This window comes from Hypanus sabinus, chromosome 15 (genome assembly GCF_030144855.1).
Source record: "Hypanus sabinus isolate sHypSab1 chromosome 15, sHypSab1.hap1, whole genome shotgun sequence".
Lineage (NCBI taxonomy): Eukaryota > Metazoa > Chordata > Chondrichthyes > Myliobatiformes > Dasyatidae > Hypanus > Hypanus sabinus.
In genome coordinates this window covers 81,966,517-81,981,097 of record NC_082720.1, presented here as the reverse complement: position 1 = coordinate 81,981,097, position 14,581 = coordinate 81,966,517, and the positions used below count along the sequence as shown (strand labels likewise).

General features: G+C 38.9%; 1 protein-coding gene across 5 annotated transcripts in view; it reads right to left on the bottom strand.

The window, feature by feature from the left end:
* Nucleotides 1-8,973: 8,973 nt before the first annotated feature.
* Nucleotides 8,974-14,581, bottom strand: part of LOC132405634 (long-chain-fatty-acid--CoA ligase 6-like) — a 125,216-nt gene continuing 119,608 nt past the window's right edge. For all 5 annotated transcript variants that reach the window (XM_059990598.1, XM_059990594.1, XM_059990595.1 and 2 more), the window contains one exon: nucleotides 8,974-14,369. In XM_059990598.1, coding sequence (XP_059846581.1) covers nucleotides 14,229-14,369 — 141 coding nt within the window. In that variant the 3' untranslated portion in view covers nucleotides 8,974-14,228. The remainder of the gene's footprint in view (nucleotides 14,370-14,581) is intronic.

Sequence of the window (14,581 nt, the reverse complement as noted above, 5' to 3'; positions counted from 1 at the left end):
CTCAACACTACCTGCCCCTCCACTTATCTTTGTATCATCCACAAACATGGCCACAAAGCCATCAATTCCATCATCTAATTAATTGATATATAAGATGAAAAGATGCAGTCCGAAGACAGACCCCTGTGGAACACTTCTAGTTACCAGCAGCCAACCAGAAAAGTCTCCATTTATTCCCCCTCTTTGCCTCCTGCCAATCAACCAATGCTCTATTCATGCTAGTATCATTCCTGTAATACCATTGGCTCTTAACTTGTTAAGCAGCCTCATGAGTGTCACCTTGTTAAAGGGCTTCTGAAGATCCAAGTACACAACATCGATAGATTCTCCTTTTTCTACCCTGCTTGTTATTTCTTCAAAGATTTCCAGCAGATTTGTTAAGCAAGACTTTCCCTTAAGGAAACCATGCTGATTTTGACCTATTTTATCATGTGCATCTGAAACCACATCTTCACAATCAATTTCAACATTTTCCCAACCACTGAGGTCAGACTAACTGGCCTATAATATCCTTTCTTCTACGTCTCTCCCTTGTTGAAGAGTAGAGTGATATTTGCAATTTTCCAGTCCTCCAGAGCCATGCCAGTATCTAGTGTTCCTTGAAAGGTCATTACTACTGCCTCTACAATCTCTTCAACCATCACTTGCAGAACCCTAGGGTGTAGACCATCTGGTCCAGGTGACTTACCTACCGTCAAACCTTGCAGTTTCCCAAGCACCTTCTTCCTAGTAATGGCAACTTCACTCTCTTCCGCCCCCGACACTGTCAAACTTCTGGCATTCTGCTGATGTCTTCCACAGAGAAGACTGATGTAAAACACTTATTCAGTTCATCCGCCATTTTCTTGTACCCCATTACCACCCCCCAGTGTCATTTTCTAGCAATCCAATATCTACTCTCATCTCTCTATTTCACTTTATGTATCTGAAGGAACTTCTGGTATCCTCTTTGATATTACTGGCGAGCTTACCTTCATATTTCATCTTTTCCTTCTTTATGACCTTTTTAGTTGCCTTTTGTTGGTTCTTAAAGGCTTCCCAATCTCTAACTTCCCACTAATATTTGCTCTACCCTTTGGCTTTTTGTTGGCTTTGACTTCTTTTGTCAACCATAATCGTGTTATCCTGTCTTTAGAACACTTCTTCTTTGGAATATGTATCATTGCTGTGCCTTCCAAATTGCTCCCGGAAACTCCAGCCACAACTCAACTGCCTTCATCCCTGCTGGTGGCCCTTTCAGATCAATTTTGGCCCACACCTCTCTCATGCCTCTGTAATTCCCTTTACTCCACTGTAATACTGATATATCAGACTTTATTTTCTCCCTCTCAAACCGCAGGGTGAAATCTATCACATTATGATCGCTATCTCTTCAGGGTTCATTTACCTTAAGTTCCTTAAGCAAATCAAGTTCATTACACAATACACAATCCATTCCTTAAACTCTCTAATCTATTCTGGTTCATTGCACAACACCCAATCCAGAATAGCTGATTCCGCTAGTGGGCTCAACCAGCAGCTGCTCTAAAAGGCCAACTCATATGCATTTTACAAATTTCCCTCTTGGGATCCAGCAGCAGCCTAGTTTTACCTGCATATTGAAATCCCCCATGACTATTGTAACTTTGACCTTTTGACATGTATTTTCTATGTCCCATCATAATATGAAAACCACATTTTTACTTCTGTTTGAAGGACTGTATATAACTCCGATCAGTCTTTTTAATCTTGCAGTTTCTCAACTCTACTGACCACAACTGCACACCTTCCAATCCCATGTCACCTCTTTCTACCATTTTGATTTTGTATTTTTACCAACAGAGTCATGCCAGTCCTTGGCCTACCTGACTGTCCTTTTGATACAATGAGTAGCCTTGAACATTAAGCTCCTAGTTATAATCTACAATTCAGTAATGCCCACAACATCATACATGCTGATCTGTAACTGCTACAAGTTCATTTCCAGAATCTGTATACTGCATGCATTGAAATAGAACACCTTAGTGCTGTATTCATCACCCTGATGATTTTGTCCCTCTTTTACATTGCAACTCATCCCGTTGACTGCAATCTCACTCTACATTCAGCTTCTCCTTGCTAGCAATCTTACTACACACTGCCTCTGTTTATAAAACAACTACCCCATCCTCAGCCCTATCATTCCATTTCCCATTCTCCTCCTAAATTAGCTTAAATCCTCCCGAATGGTTCTCGCAAACCTGCTCACAAGGATATTGATCCCCCTCAGTTTCAGGTGTAACCCATCCCTTTTGTTCAGGTTGTCCCTTCCTCAGAAGAGACCCTAATGATTCAGACATCAGAACCCCTGCTCCAGTTCCTCAGCCATGCATTCATCTGCCAAATCACCATATTCTTACTCTCACCAGCACATGACACAGGCAGCAATCCAGAAATTACCACCCCGGAGTTCCTGCTTTTCAGCTTTCCATGCTCCCTGAAGTCTCTCTTCCGTATCTCCTCAGGTTTCCTACCTGTGTCATTGGTGCCAGTGTGTATCAAGACTTCAGGCTGCTCACCCTTCCCCGTTTAGAATGCCATGGACCCCGTCCAAGATATCCATGACCCTGGCACCTAGGAGGCAACATACCATCTGGGCATCTCTATTGCATCCACAGAATCTCGTCTCTATTCTTCTAACTATGGAAACTCATATCACTCAGCAGTCCTCTTCACTGCTCTTCTTTTCTGATCCATAGCTGGTATGTCTCCCTGTAAATGCCCCTACTGTGTGAATACAGAAATCCTCAACTTACTGGCCACACAGTGCTAGTGTTCTTCTGATAATGCACCTTATGGAGTCCAACAGTTGGTTGGAAATTTGCTATAAATGCCTAGGAATTAAATTGATTTTCTTTATGGTTTTAAGCGTTTTGTTTCAATTTTTGAAGCAAATACTTTAAAACATTTTCAATCACTTGATTATCAATTTTTAATACTTTTAGAATGTATTTGAACTTTCATGGTACATGATAGTTTTGAGTCAGCTATTGAATTCTAGGGCATGGTTGTCAATGTTACTCTGCAGTTTTGAGGGAAAGGCTACTGAAAGCCCACTCATGGGACAGAATTATTTTGATCAAGGCTCTGATTGGCTGACCACTGGCAAGAACCACTATTCCAAATTCTTTCTTAGTCTCACTGCCTGTACTTCCATTATATTAAAAAAATTCATATGCTTTCTGTACTTTTCACATCTTTCCAGAGGCACACGGTAACTTCCTTACCAAAGTTGCATCTATTCCCTCCTCCTTCAGAGTCTGCACTAAGCTATTCCTCTATTAGATTGGGATATACATTTGAAATCATCCTGGTTCCTTCCTTATTCAATTTCTCCTTAATAAAAATTACTTCACTGTTACACCTCTCGGCCTCATAATTTCACATGCTCACCATCTGGTACGGGCGGGGCATTGCTGCACAGGACTGAATTAAGCTGCAGAACTGTAAAATTAGTCAACTCCATCATGGGCACTAGTCTCTGTAGCATCCAAGCTCCAAGGAGCGGTGCCTCAAAAATGCAGTGCCATCATCCAGGAAATGCAATTTTCTCATTGCTGCCATCAGGAAGGAGGTACAGAAGCCTCAAGGCACACACTCAATGATTCAGGAGCAGCTTCTTCCCCCTCTGCCATCTGATTTCTGCATGGACATTAAAACCATGGACATTAACTCACTACTTCTTTATTTCTAATCTTTTGCACTAAATATTTAATTTAGCTATTTAATATATACATATTATGTATCGCATTGCACTGTTGCTGCAAAGTTAACAAATTACTCAACAAATGCCAATGACATTAAACGTGATTCTGATTCTGACAAAAATTGACCACTTCCTGAAATATCTGTTCTAAACTTGCTCCCAGCTACCCTTGAAACTGGTTTCTTTAGCTTATCCACAATTTATGTTAAATTGTTCATTTTGTTTATTCTGTTATTCCTTTAATCACAAATCATACCCATATCTGCACCCTACCTAGTAAACTATGAAGTTTTCTAAACAACTCACCTCTTTTCAGTTCCTTTAAGGCATTCATTTAAACACGTCCTTAATGAATGTTCATGCCTATTGTCTTCAATGTGGCTTCATGGCAAACATTGACAACTCTCCTGTGAACTTCTTTGTGACACCTTAATATACAAGCAAATCCTATCAGTTCTTATGAAGGGTCTTTGAATCAAAAAGTTAACCGTTTTGTTTCCAAGACTGCTGTTTGACTTGCAAAGTGCTTTCAGTTTTTCTGTTTGAGTATTAAATGTTGGTTTTCAGTCAGATCTGAGTGCCTTCAATTAAAGAAACAGAAACTTAAAATGAAGTGCAGCAAGTAAATAGGAAGGAACTGAAATATTTGTCTTTCCTACAAGCCCGATAGTGTGCCAGTGCCATACACATTACCTACCGCCTGACCCCATCCGAAAGCTGAGTCTGGCAGAAGAAAAGTGGATGAGTGTTACTCTCAATCCAAACTGATGAAAGTTCACCCAACTATGGTATTGTCCTCACCAGTAGTGAGGACCAAGAAGGTATGGACAAGGGAAGCAAAGGAACGTGTACGGAATTGCTTTGAATCGGGGGTCTGGACTGTATTCAGGGATTCATCCATGAACCTGGATGAGTGTGCTGCAGTAGTTAATGGCTTCACTAAAACCTGTGTGGATGAGTGTGTACCTACAAAGCATTCCCAAACCCAAAGCAGTGGATGAACCAGGAGGTATGTCGTCTGCTAAAGGCTAGATCTGTGGCATTCAAGGTTGGTGACCCAGGCCTGTACCAGAAAACAAGGTATGATTTATGGAGGGCAAAGAGACAATTTTCAGTGAGGTTGGAGGCTAAATTAGATGTACAACTCTGGCAGGGTTTCCAACCGACAAAGCGAAACGCAATAGTATGAATGGCAGTGATGCTTCACTAGCAGATGAACTGAACACCTTGAAGCCCACTTTGAAAGGGTGAAGATCGTTGCTGCACCTGATGACCCTGTGATCTCTGTCTCAGAGGCCGATATTAGGCTGTCTCTAAAGAGAGTGAACCCTCAGAAGGCAGAAGGCCCCGATGGAGTACCTGGTAAGGCTCTGAAAACCTATGCCAACCAACTGGCGAGTGTATTCAAGGATATTTTCAACCTCTTACTATTATGGGTGGAAGTTCCCACTTGCTTTATTTACTGCAGGATTTATGAACATATGGAGAGGTATATTATGATTAGGAATAGTCAACATGGCTTTGTCAAGGGCAGATCATGACTTAAGAGCCTGATTGAATTTTTTGAGAATGTGACTAAACACATTGATGAAGGCAGAGCAGTTGAGGTAGTGTATATGGATTTCAGCAAGGCATTTGATAAGGCACCCCATGCAAGGTATATTGAGAAGGTAAAGAGGCATGGGATCTAAGGGGACATTGCTTTGTGGATCGAGAACTGGCTTGCCCACAGAAGGGAAAGAGTGGTTGTAGATGGGTCATATTCTGCATGGAGGTTGGACACCAGTGAAGTGCCTCAGGGATCTGTTCTGGGACCCTTACTCTTCGTGATTTTTATAAATGACCTGGATGAGAAAGTGGAGGGATGGGTTAGTAAATTTGCTGATGACACAAAAATTGGAGGGGTTGGGGTAATGTGGAGGGTTGTCAGAGGTTACAGCAGGACATTGAAATGATGCAAAACTGGGCTGAGAAGTGGCAGATGGAGTTCAACCCAGGTAAGTGTGGTGGTTCATTTTGTTAGGTCAACTATGTATAGTATTAATGGTAAGACTCCTGGCAGCGTGGAGGATCAGAGGATCTTGGGGTCTGAGTCCATAGGACGCTCAAAGCAGCTGTGCAGATTGACTCTATGGTTAAGCAGACATATGGTGTATTGGACTTCATCGATCGTGGAATTGAATTTAGGAGCTGAGAGGTAATGTTGCAGCTATATAGGACCCTGGTCAGACCCCACTTGGAGTACTTTGGATGAAATGCTTTGAGAGGTTGGTCATGACTAGACTGAACTCCTGCCTCAGCAAGGACCTGGACCCATTGCAGTTTGCCTATTGCCACAATAGGTCAATGGCAGATGCAATCTCAATGGCTCTTCACACGGCTTTAGACCACCTGGACAACACAAGCGCCTATGTCAGGATGCTGTTAATCGACTATAGCTCAGAATTTAATACTATCATTCCCACAATCCTGATTGAGAAGTTGCAGAACCTGGGCCTCTGTATCTCCTTCTGCAATTGGATCCTTGACTTCCTAACCGGAAGACCACAATCTATGCAGATTGGTGATAACATCTCCTCCTCCATCAACACTGGTATAGCTCAGGGGTGTGTGCTTAGCCCATTGCTCTACTCTCTATATACCCATGACTGTGTGGCTAGGCATAGCTCAAATATCACCTATAAATTTGCTGATGATACAACCATTGTTGGTAGAATCTCAGATGGTGATGACAGGGCGTACAAGAGTGAGATATGCCAACTAGTGGAGTGGTGCCACAGTAACAACCTGGCACTCAATGTCAGTAAGACGAAAGAGCTGATTGTGGACTTCAGGAAGGGTAAGATGAAGGAACACATACCAATCTTCATAGAGGGAACAGAAGTGGAGAGTGTGAGCAGTTTCAAGTTCCTGGGTGTCAAGATCTCTGAGGATCTAACCTGGTCCCAACATATCAATGCAGTTATGAAGAAAGCAAGACAGTGACTATACTTCATTAGGAGTTTGAAGAGATGAGGTATGTCAACAAGTACAGTCTAAAACTTATATAGTTGTACCATGGAGAACATTCTGACAGGCTGAATCACTGTCTGGTATGGAGGGTCTACTGCACAGGACCGAAAGAAGCTGCAGAGGGTTGTAAATTTAGTCAGTCCATCTTGGGTACTAACCTACAAAGTACCAGACATCTTCAAGGAGCGGTGTCTCAGAAAGGCAGCGTCCACTATTAAAGACATCCAGCACCCAGGGCATGCCCTTTTCTCACTGTTACCTGAACCCGGAAGGCACGCACTCCGCAATTCAAGAACAACTTCTTCCCCTCTGCCATCCGATTCCTAAATGGACGTTGAACCCTTGGACACTACCTCACTTTATTAGTATATATTATTTCTGTGTTTTGCACAGTTTTTAGTCTATTCAAAATACAGATACTGTAATTTATTTGTTTATTATTATTTTACTTTGTTTTTTTCTTTTACCTTATGTATTGCATTGGACGGCTGCTGCTAAGTTAACAAATTTCACGACACATGCTGGTGATAATAAACCTGATTCTGATGCTATTACTTATCAAGACTGGCCCTTGCAAAGGCACTCCAAGGGAAAGATTTTTGTCCATTCCCCACAGAAGAGAATACTTCCCAAACCTTGCACCAAAGATAAAGAGCTTTGGCGTAACCACACCTGAATCACTGCATGCAGTTTGGAGATGCTTCCTTCATAGATGATAAAGCAATAATATAACGGATTCATTCCTGAGATGAGATTACAAGGAAAGTTGTGCAGAAGAAAACTTGTAGCCTTTAGAAGAATGAGATGTACCGGTAATCACAGTGAAAGGTATGAGATACTCAATGTTTCTCCTGTACTGAAGGTTTAGATTTTACTCTTCACTAATTTACACCTTTACCACCCTCTTTGAGCAGCATGTCCATCACCTGCACGATTTCCTCTTTGTTTACACAGTCCCATCCCCTTTATTCTGCAAAATAAAACAGGGAAAGGCATTGTCCTGAAAGATTAAGTCTGCTTCTTCTTTCTCTCAAGGGTTACACCATCTCCATTATCTTACTTTAAGAACTGAGGAGGCTTGATAGGTGCAAAGAAAACATTTCCATTGGTGAAAATACCTAGAAATAGAGACCATGATGCCAAGATGAATTTTCTCCTATTTTTTAAAGGTAGAGGAAGAGGCTTTTTTTAGAATATTTAATTCCAGAGAGCCATGGATGCTGATTTATGTGGAAGACTGAGAAGCATTTATATACTTTGAGCTGAAATAGGGGGTTAATGTTAAAAAAAATGCTGTTGCGGTTAAAAGACAGAACTTCTGTGAATAGCAGACCATCCTCAATCTCTCCCTTGTAGCTATTATGGCCTAATATTATGATTAGCTAAATTTGCAATGAAAATAAGCATATTATAGGAATTGGCTAGAGTCCATTAAATCAATAAAATGCAAAGGCAACAAACCGGTGGACAATATCAGATTCAAATACCTAGATCACTCAGCTTAAGTAATGCTTCTCTCCGTTTAGAAATTTTAATGTTCTGTAATGCTGGATCTGTATACAATCTCTATACAATATTCCAGATATGTTACTTTGTATATGATATCAACAAACTGCAAGTGAAGAATCTTTTAAAAGTATTCACATATGCAAAATATAAAAAAATTCTCTCCTTTTTTTTCATAAACTGAAAAATATAAAAGCAGATCCTAAGCTGCAAAGAAATTGACAACATTATTGAATTTCCTCTCACAGCTCCTGAGAAGAGAACTTTAGGATATTTTTGATTAAAACTGCTGACCAAAATAATACTTCAATATAAACTTTTAAAGAGTGGAAGTAATTTATACAGTGAAATGTGAATTGAGCAATCCAGAAGAGATACTATTCATATTATTTGTTTGTACTGTATATTTCCCCTTCTAATGTAAAAAAAATTGACAAATGCTAATTTTTCCCCTCAACAAAGATATGAGTTTGTGATATCTTTGCATAACACAAGGATATTAAAATGCATCACAGATAACTGTATAGAATTGTTTAATACAAATTGACTTTTCAAATTATTCTTGCATGTATATTTTTTTCCATTAAAATTATGGAAATATACTCATGTAGGGTGCATGTCAGTCTTATTAGATTAGAAATAATTTAGATAATTTTAATATATTCATATCATAGAGAATTTTCTTATTTTTTTAAAGGAATTAATCAACTGAAGTAGTTTTTAATCTGGTAAATTGCTTTATTTGAATTTGAAACTTTTTTTATTATAAGACTACATTCCATATACACATTTTGAATATATAATTTTGCTTTCTTTCATGCAAAAATAATGTTTCTATTATTCTGTAGTAGGTGTTACAGTATCCTGTACAATATAATTTGTGCTCATCTCATCTTTTAAAGCTGCATTATTTGAGAAGTAAAAATAATACTGCTTTATTTACACATAGAGAGCAAATGATTAAAAGAACCACGCACTATTGCTTCCCTTGTCAGAACAAATATAGTACTTCTCAGAAACAGGAAGATGTCACATCCATATTAATTACAATGATATCATATGACATACAACAGTATTTTCATTCCACAACCCTACTCAATATTCAATAACATGATTCTCTTTAAAAGTACAATGAAGTGCACAGAAACGCTTTCAAATAGCTAGAATGTTTTGGAAATGAGCAGGCCAATTCAACTTTCAGAAAAAAAATTTAACCCTTAAGGTCAAACTTTAAATCCATTTCTTGTTCACTTGACATTTTGATGATGATCTTAAATTTTGCACTTCTCTGCTCACATAAACAATCCTTGTGTATGTACCAAAACTTTAATAACTTTAAAATGTCTGTGAGCTCTTTCTTCGGTTTCTCTTTTCTCATGAGAAGATAAATTAGCCTGTTCATCTTTTCCAGATGATTGTAATTAATTTTGTTTCCTCTCTAAGGGCTACCAGAACTGTAGGCAGATGTCTCATTCTGAAACTAAATGCAATTCCCATTGCTAAATTAAGAATGACTCTACTGTACTGAAGTTCCTTAGATGGGTTTGCACATTCCATAAAATATACTTAAATACTAACAGTGGCAAAAGCACACTCAAGTACTTTATTCTCACTGCCAAATTGAGAAAGTTTCTTTGTTCCAGTCAAGTTTTACATGCATCTTACCAGTTTTCCTGAAATCTTCCTTCAGTAATATAGATTATATTGAAAACTACTGAATACAGGTTTGAACTTTCAACTCAAATTCATGGCAACATTTTTGTAATATGAACAGATATACATCTATTTGTTCTATAACAGCTTCTTACATTAGCATCAGCTCATTCTGTATTAATGCAATGCATGATTTTGTTGTAATACAAATCACACAGACCGTGCACAGACCTCATCTAACTAATACCAATGAAGTTAAAAACTGTTTCCATGTGTGGGAATGAACAAATGACAGAAAGTTGTGATGTCATATTGTTGTATTTAATCTTCTCTATACCCTTGGCATAAATCCAGAGTTAAATAAGAAAATAAGAAAGCTGGTATTTCAGATTTATGTTATAGTATGGTAATAAAGACTAATTGATGGCAAAAGTCAGCAGCAGACTGAAAACTTCTGTATGCCGAAACTTGGCTTTAAAAATTATTGTGAATGTTTTTAGCCCAGTTGCTTACTAGATCAGCATTTCATATGTATATTTCAGGTTATTGTTGTATTAATTCTTGACCTTTGTACTGTGATACCCTTAATTATTTTTAAATATTTTGAAGTCAGAGTGAAGCTCCTCTCATATTATTACATTTTTCACAATAAGACTGCAAATTAGACATAGGATTAAACTACCAATGGCATCCATTTGAGATATGAAATTGTTAATTTAATTATTATTCTTAGATTTGTGCTTAGGTCTACATTGTAGTGTAGAAGGTGCATTGTACCAAAATAAATGACTATTTATGAATGGGACATTAAATTAATTCACTTCCCTTTTAAACGTAGATGGATGCAAATATTCCTGAGACAATTTTGAAGGAAGTCCAGGAGAGACTCAGTGTCAAGGTCATCATTGATCTGAAGCCAAACACCTATTTCAGATCAACTGGTCATTTTGCTGTTGTATTTAACTATGTGGTTATAGTGACAACAGTTCTAAATCGATACAGTGCTCATCTATAAAGCATCTTGAGACAGATGAAGCACGAAACGTGCTTTGGAAATAACATCTTGTATATTTTAATCAAGAATAATTTTCCATTACTGAAACTTGAAAATCTGAACCAAGTTCTTGATTCCACCTTACATTAAGAGCTTCAGCAGAGATTGATAGTTTTACCGAAAATATTGACTAAGATAGAACAAGCAAGTGTTTTATACAGGAGCCTGGCAATATTAAGAGACAGTACATTCTAATTGCACTACCCAAATCAAATGATAAACACAAGAGATTCTGCAGAGGCTGGAAATCCAGAGCAATATGCAAAAATACTGGAGGTACTTAGCAGGTCAGAACGCACTTATGGACATGAATATAACAACTGACGTTTCAGGCTAAGACCCTTTTATCAGACTGGAATGGAAGGAGGAAGATGCCAGAGTAAGAAGGTGGGGGAAGGAGAAGCAATACAAGCTGAAAGGTAATGGGCGAACCCAGGTGGGTGGGAGAGGGGCAATGAAATAAGATGGGAGGTGATAGATGGAAAAAGGTAAAGACTGGAGGGAGAAGGAGTCTAATAGGAGGTGAGAGGGAATGATGGAAGAGAGGGAAGAAGGGGTGCCGGGGGGAGCTGTTAAGCAGGTGAGGAGAAGTGGTAAGAGAACAAAGTGGGGAATTGAAGAGTGGGCTGGAATTGCCAGAAGCTGGAGAAATTGATGTTCATGCCATCAGGTTGGAGGCTACCTAAGTGGAATATGAGGTATTGCTCCTTCAACCTGGTGGTAGCCTTATCATGGCAACAACTTTCAATTCCCTGGCCCTGATCACCTTATTTTCACCTTGGATGTCCAGTCCCTTTACACTTCTATCTCCCAACAAGAAGGCCTTAAAGTTGTCCTCTGCTTCTTCCTCAACAAAAGTTCCAATAGGTTCCCCTCAGTTGTGTATTTAAAATTTCAGTAATATTTGAGTAATCTTGTAAATATGTTGTTGATTAAGCATTCTTTGTTTGTTTAAATAATTAATTAATTGCAGTTTATATTTCAAAGTGAGTGGATTGCATATGTCATGACACTACCATGTGATATGTATGAGTCTCATTTAATGTAAAACATGAGACTAGATTCTCTTTTTGGACTTCCTTGTTATTCTTCCAATTAGTTTTATCTTTTCGAGTTACAAAAAATAATACCCTCCACAACCACCCTCCTCTGCCTGGTGGAACTGGTCTTCATCCTCAGCAATTTCTCTTTTGGCTTCTCCCACTTTCTCCAAACTCAAGGTGCAGCATGGGTACCCACATTGGCCCCAGCTATGCCTACCTTTTCACTGGATATGTGGAACAGTCCATGTTCCAAGCCTTCACTGGTAACGAAACCCAATTCGTTCACTGCTACATTGATGACTGCATTGGTGCTGCTTCATTAACCCACACTAAGCTGGTCAATTTCATCAACTTTGTCACCAACTTGCACCCTGACCTTAAATTCGCTTGGTCCATTTCTGACACCTCTCTCCCCTTTCTCAATCTCTATGTCCATCTCTGGAGACAAGCAGTCTACCAATGTCTTTTATAAACCTATAGATTCTTACAGATTCCCACAGCTATCTTGATTGTACCTCTTCCCACCCTGATTCCTGTAAAAATACCTTTCCCTTCTCTCAGTTCCTTCGTCTCCTCTGCATCTGTTCCCAGGATGAGTCTTTGCGGATTTCCTTTCCTCCACCATCATATCCTTGCTCACCCCTTCTTCCAGCTTTCTAAACAGTGATAGAATTCCTCTTGCCCTCACTTACCTCTCCATGAGCTTCCACATCATTCTCTGCAACTTCTTACATCTTTATCAAGACCGTACCACCAAACACATCTTTATCTCCCCACCACCCAGGGATTGTTCCTTCTGTAATTCCCTTGCCCATTCATCTTGCCCCACTAATCTCCCTCCAGGCACTTATTGCTTCAAGTGGCAGAACTGTTATGCCTGCCTATTGACCTCCTCCCTCACCACCATTCAGGGCCCCAAACAGTCCTCTAGGTGAGGCAACACTTAATCCACAAATCTGTTGGGGTTTATCTACTGTATCTGGTGCTCCCAATGTGTCCTCCTCTACATTAGTAAGACTCACTCAACACAGATTGAAGGATCGCTTTGTCGAGCACCTCCACTCCATCTGCAAAAAGCAGTATTTGCTGGCAGCCAACAATTTCAATTCCTATCCCATATTCCCATTCCAACATGTTGGTCATGTTGGAGGAGCAACACCTCATATTCTGTCTAGGTAGCCTACAACCTGATGGCATGAACTTATTTTTTATTATTTCTTTATTGTTTCTGGTAATTTTTCCTCCTCTCCTTTCCTCTTCTTCAATTCCCCACTCTGGTCTCTTACATCTTCTCCTCCCCTACCTATCATCTCACCCTGGTGCCCCTTCTTCTCCCTTTCCTCTCTCCTTTCCTATAAGATTTCTTCTTGTCCAACCCTTTGCCTTTTCCATCTATCACCTTCCAGCTTCTTACTTTATCCACTTCCCCTACCCAGCTGGATTCACCTATCACTTTCTAGTTTGTTCTCTCTGTACCTTCTAATTATGGCAGTTTCCTACTTCTTTTCCAGTTCTGAAGGGACTCGGCCCAAAACTTTGACTGTTTATTCATCCCTAGAGATGCAGCCTGAGCTTTTGAATTTCACCAGCTTTTTGTGTGCATCAATTCAAATGATGAGACTTCCCTTTGCCACATTGATTCTTTAAATTTCACAATATTTCTTAATCTGAAATTTCATGAACATTTATGATACATATTCAATTAATGATAAATTACGTTTAATTTACTTCAGTACAAAAATGCAGTTGTAGTTCTGAATATGCTCAGGTGTGGCACAAATTATATACTTCAAGTATTGATGAATTCATACAGCAAAAGTTTCTTAGATAACAGACCAATTCATATACCTGTACATTTTTTGATTTACAAATGTTAAAGGGAGGCATTTCAAGTTGCTTAACCCTCAGCCAAGAAGCTTTTTATGTCCCATTTTTACAAAATATGTACATTAGAATTTTAAGCTATTAATTATACCATCGTATAAACAAAGTAAATTTCATTGCTGAACATACAAAATTTATCTCAATTACAGTGCAGCTTTAAAAAAAGGTCAAATTTTTATTTTACATAGAAGATCTTGAAGTTAAGCAAGAAATAACCTTTCAGTTGACTGAAGAAATTACTGTTTCTGAATATAGTGAAAGAATATTTCGAATGTCCCTAATGAGTTCTTGATATAAGATAAACAGCAAACACAGGATTTTCTCCCCCCAACACGATATCTGTCAAATATTTTCATATAGAAGTATTAGCATAAAGCTCTTCAATTTGCTTCTGGAAGTAATTTCTCATTTCCACTCTCCTGGACTTTAATGTTGGGGTCAGAAGGCCATTTTGAACTGAGAACATTTCACAGTGGAGATAGATGTTTTTCACCTACGAGCCAAGAAATCACAATTATCAATATTGTATAATCTATGGATGTTCCTTTTTCCCCCTTTGGTGTCTTAGGTCTGTCCTTTTGACATTGAATAGCTTACAGACAGATTTTGTTGGGATCTTTACCTAGATTACTACAAGTCCATCTACGACTGTATATCTGACCAGGAGCTATATTTGCTTGAGTTTATCTTTTCTGAAGAGTCTGA